The sequence below is a fragment of the Anoplolepis gracilipes genome, chromosome 16 (assembly GCF_047496725.1).
Source record: "Anoplolepis gracilipes chromosome 16, ASM4749672v1, whole genome shotgun sequence".
NCBI classification, from domain to species: Eukaryota; Metazoa; Arthropoda; class Insecta; order Hymenoptera; family Formicidae; genus Anoplolepis; species Anoplolepis gracilipes.
Genome location: NC_132985.1, coordinates 183,770 through 188,027, shown reverse-complemented (window position 1 = coordinate 188,027; position 4,258 = coordinate 183,770). Strand labels below are relative to the sequence as shown.

The following is a 4,258-nucleotide window of genomic DNA, read 5'->3' as shown; positions in this document are numbered from 1 at the left end:
ATTTCTCTCTTTATATTTTCTTCGCTAAATTTAGGATTGTGTAATCTTTCACGGAAAATTTTGCAAAGAAATATTTTGAAAGATTTTTTGTGCAAAGTATATTAATGTAATACATACAATTATAATTGTGCAATTCATATTTTTATCATCTTTTTATCACAATTGATTTGTAACGCGTAATATATTATTCATCTATTTTTTATTAAGTAGTATTTTAAATTATAATTTGAAATTTACAAAAACCATTGAAAAACTTGCTTTATTATTTAATAAATCAATTTGTTTTGTATTGTTATCTCGATTGATGATGATCATTGTATAATGTGTATATATATATATATATATATATATATATTGTATATGTGTATATCTTTTATTATTTCTTTTGTTTATTATACAGCATATTTTTCTTACGATAAAGCTTATTATTGCAAATCTTGTAATTTTAGAAATCTGTCTATTTAAATTTTCTTCTAATTTAATGATATTTATATTATATTCTTTATTAATTCTTTAAACTGTCGATATTCATTTTGAAACATTTATTTTGTGTGTGTGTGTGTGTGTGTGTGTGTGTACATGATGAATTATGTAAAATTTTACTATTATATAATAGGGTGTACGTATAAAATTATAGCATGATATAGTATATAGTATATAGTATATAATATGTCTGTACATCAGTTATGTATGTACGTACAACATAACAACATATATGCGGGCACCGACGAGATTAATAATATCTCGTCGCGGTGATGCGGATGACATTTCCCGCGTGATAATTCAAACGACACGTATTAAATTTTGCTTCTCGAAGTGGTCGACAGATGAGGCAAACCGCAGGTTTGGTCTAAAGTCACTAGATATAATCTAGTGATTTTAATTCGGTCAAAGATCAAATTTATCACCGACTACCGACTACCAACTGCCGACGTCGACTGCTGACTGCTGACTGCTGACGCATATGACGCATACATACGCGTGCTTCGCAAGGATGTTCCAGTGGTACGTCGCGCACGATTATTATCCGTGGTGACACGACACGCGACACACACGAAACACGACGGTGTTACGTGACCTTGGTTTAAGTGGCCCAGTCATTTTTCGCAAAGATCGACCTATTTTTTTCTTCTCAACTCATTAAAGAGACATGTCGCCGCGAACGGACACAGTCCCGAAGCTCGAGACACCGTCAAACGGAATTAATGCCGTTCTATTGGGACCACCTGGTAGCGGGAAAGGCACTCAGGTAGTTTTTGATTACACGTATTGTAGATTGATATCATATTATATATCGTCATTCTTAAAAATTAAGAACTATAGCCATTCTCTTCGACTTACAATGCTTTTCAAACCCGAGTTAATTTTGATTTAATAAAATAAGGTAGTTTTAAATGAAAAATGAAACGATTAAATTATTTGATTTGGTAGCATACCTAGTGCACATTTGTTATACATATATCAGTAATAAATTCCTTTTTTCTCGTATTTCTAATATATGTAATCAAACTGTATAAATAGGCAAAGGATATGTTCACCTTGTGATTTTATATAATTGAAATGTTCAATTGCAGATTGTACTTTTTACATTAACTATGCTAAAATGCTTAATTCTAGCTGCAAGAATATAATCGAACGTATCTGTTTCAGGCATTGTTATTTAAAGAGAGGTACTGCGTATGTCATCTATCTACGGGTGATATGTTAAGGGCCGAAGTAAGTTCTGGTTCTACTCTAGGAACTCAAATTAAAAAAGTAATGGACGAAGGTAAATTGGTCAGCGATGATTTGGTAGTTAGCATGATTGAGAGCAATCTGGAAAAACCTGAATGCAAGCGTGGTTTCTTGTTGGATGGATTTCCAAGAAGCGTACCTCAAGCAGAAAAGGTAAGCGAAAAACAATCAAAGGTTTGTAAATTTTATAACAATAGACTCAAATCTCTGTATCTTACAAAACTTTCTTGCTACATAGCTCGACGAAATGCTCAGTAATAGGAAAACAAAGCTCGATGCTGTGATTGAGTTTGGAATCGATGACAAATTATTGATCAGTAGAATTACAGGCAGATTGATACATCCAGCTAGTGGTAGATCTTATCATGAGACACTTGCTCCTCCCAAAATTTCAATGAAAGATGATGTAAGTAATAAAAAATGTCAAACTTGACGTATAATATAATTTGGAGAAAAAGAGAATTTTATACATAATTGTAGGCAGAACATTGCAGATTGTATTCGCAAAGTATAGTTAAAATATAAACTCAAGGTCACGCTAACTCTTATATGACTTATGTAATGTCTTCACCAAAGATAGCATGTAGCATTTATTTTTACTGACAATTATATGTACACGTTATATAGTTACATAAGAGTTTAACTAAAACTTGAGACAAAGTTCAAGATGTTTAAACTCTTTTGATAGATTACCGGAGAACCTTTGATCAAGAGATCTGACGACAATGAGGATGCTTTGAAAAAACGATTGGCGACATATCACACGCAAACTTTCCCACTCGTTGACTATTATGCTCTGCAAGGAATTCATTATTATATTAATGCTGCGCAATCCGCTGAAAAAGTCTTCAAAAATATCGATCAAATCTTTCTAAGGGCCACTAACAATAAGAAAAAGGGATTCTTCAGTAAATTTTTTTAAAACACTGCCAATAGAACAGTTTCTAAAACATTCTTTTTTTTTCTTAATTTTTTTTAGGATTTCTTAATTTTTAATAGGATTTTATTTTTAGAATTGTATTTCTCTTGAAAGAAAGTTATACAAAGGTAATCGTAAAAGCGTTAACAACAAAATAGTGATGCTGCAAAGATAATGATTTATGTGTCTAATGCTTGTTTTAACTGAGAGTAATCTGTATCTCAAAATAATCTTACAAGAGAGAACCTTTCAGGTTTGAAAGGTTCCCTTGGTAGTGACATGTAACAATCACATTTACACATTGTTATTTATAATTGCATTTACAAGGATCGCTGAAAACAATATATTTCGTAGCAATATCAGAACAAAGACATGTAATAGTATTTTATAAGACACCATAATTTTCTAGAGGGGTGTGAGAAGTTATGATTGTAGATGGAGTTCGTACCAGTTATCAACGTTCTAAAAATGAATATAGAGTAGAATATACATGTAACGCCAATCATATATAACTTTAATAGAGAAAAAAATATATATTTGTATATAGCCGCTAAAAAAGATATTTTTGCTTCATTGTTATTACATTATGTTTTTTTGCGATGTTTATATTGTACTAAGACACATTTATCGAAAAAAATCTTTATATATATATATATATATATATATATATATATATATATCTTAGTTACTTTTAGTTTTTTCCATCGCAGGGATTTATCCGTTTAAAATAAGAAAACTCGGTAAGAAGCAGTATAAATATCGTCCAGTCACATGTACGCACATTTTTCGAATTTTGCAATTTCATTCTTAACGCAAAATGCGATCATCTGATTTTTATTTTTTTTCATAAAGATTAATATAATTATAATAATATAAATATTGAAAAATGTAAACATTTTTTATTTTATTATATTTCAATATGGAGTGAATTATTTCAATGTAAGAAGATAATTACAATTATTCTGATTGTAAGAATATAATGACATTTGAATCGCATTTAAAGTTAAATATGGAATTTGAATACGATTATATGTTTAGTATCGTTTCAAAATTGCAACAGCAACTATCGAAAAACAGCACTATTAGACTGTATAAATACACAAAACACACATTGCATTGCTACGTTGTTATATATATATAATTTTTGACGACAATTTTACAAGAGTATGAATGATCAGAGAGATTATTTTACATAAAAGAAGCAAATACATATATATATTCTGATATAATACCATTTTGTGTGTGTACGCAAGTCTTAAAACCCCAATATTTTTCAAAAGAAAAACGAATGTGAATTTATATAAAAATAAACTACTTGTGAAATCTTATTCTTCGATATATCCTAATAATTTTGACAATTTTTTTTCAAAGACTTTTCAAAATTAGAAGAAAATGAGGCATTTTTAAATATATATCGTCTTTCAATATTTTTAATTATATTTTAATATCTTTGAATCAAATCTAAATGAATTTTCTTGTCAAATCTTCATATTGACAAAATTTATTGTCTTTTTGAACATTTTCTTTTATATACAAAATATGTATAAAAAAAAAATATGTTTAATTTCTTTAAATTTTAACTGTAAATAAAAAAATTAAGTATAT

The 4,258-nt window shown here is 28.9% G+C and overlaps 1 protein-coding gene across 1 annotated transcript; it reads left to right on the top strand.

The window, feature by feature from the left end:
• Positions 1 to 935: 935 nt before the first annotated feature.
• Positions 936 to 3,981, top strand: Ak2 (Adenylate kinase 2). The gene is made up of 4 exons (XM_072908542.1): positions 936 to 1,249; positions 1,651 to 1,887; positions 1,973 to 2,140; positions 2,423 to 3,981. Exons 1-4 carry the CDS (start codon positions 1,151 to 1,153, stop codon positions 2,654 to 2,656), a joined length of 738 nt encoding a protein of 245 aa, XP_072764643.1. The 5' UTR covers positions 936 to 1,150; the 3' UTR covers positions 2,657 to 3,981.
• Positions 3,982 to 4,258: the final 277 nt, after the last annotated feature.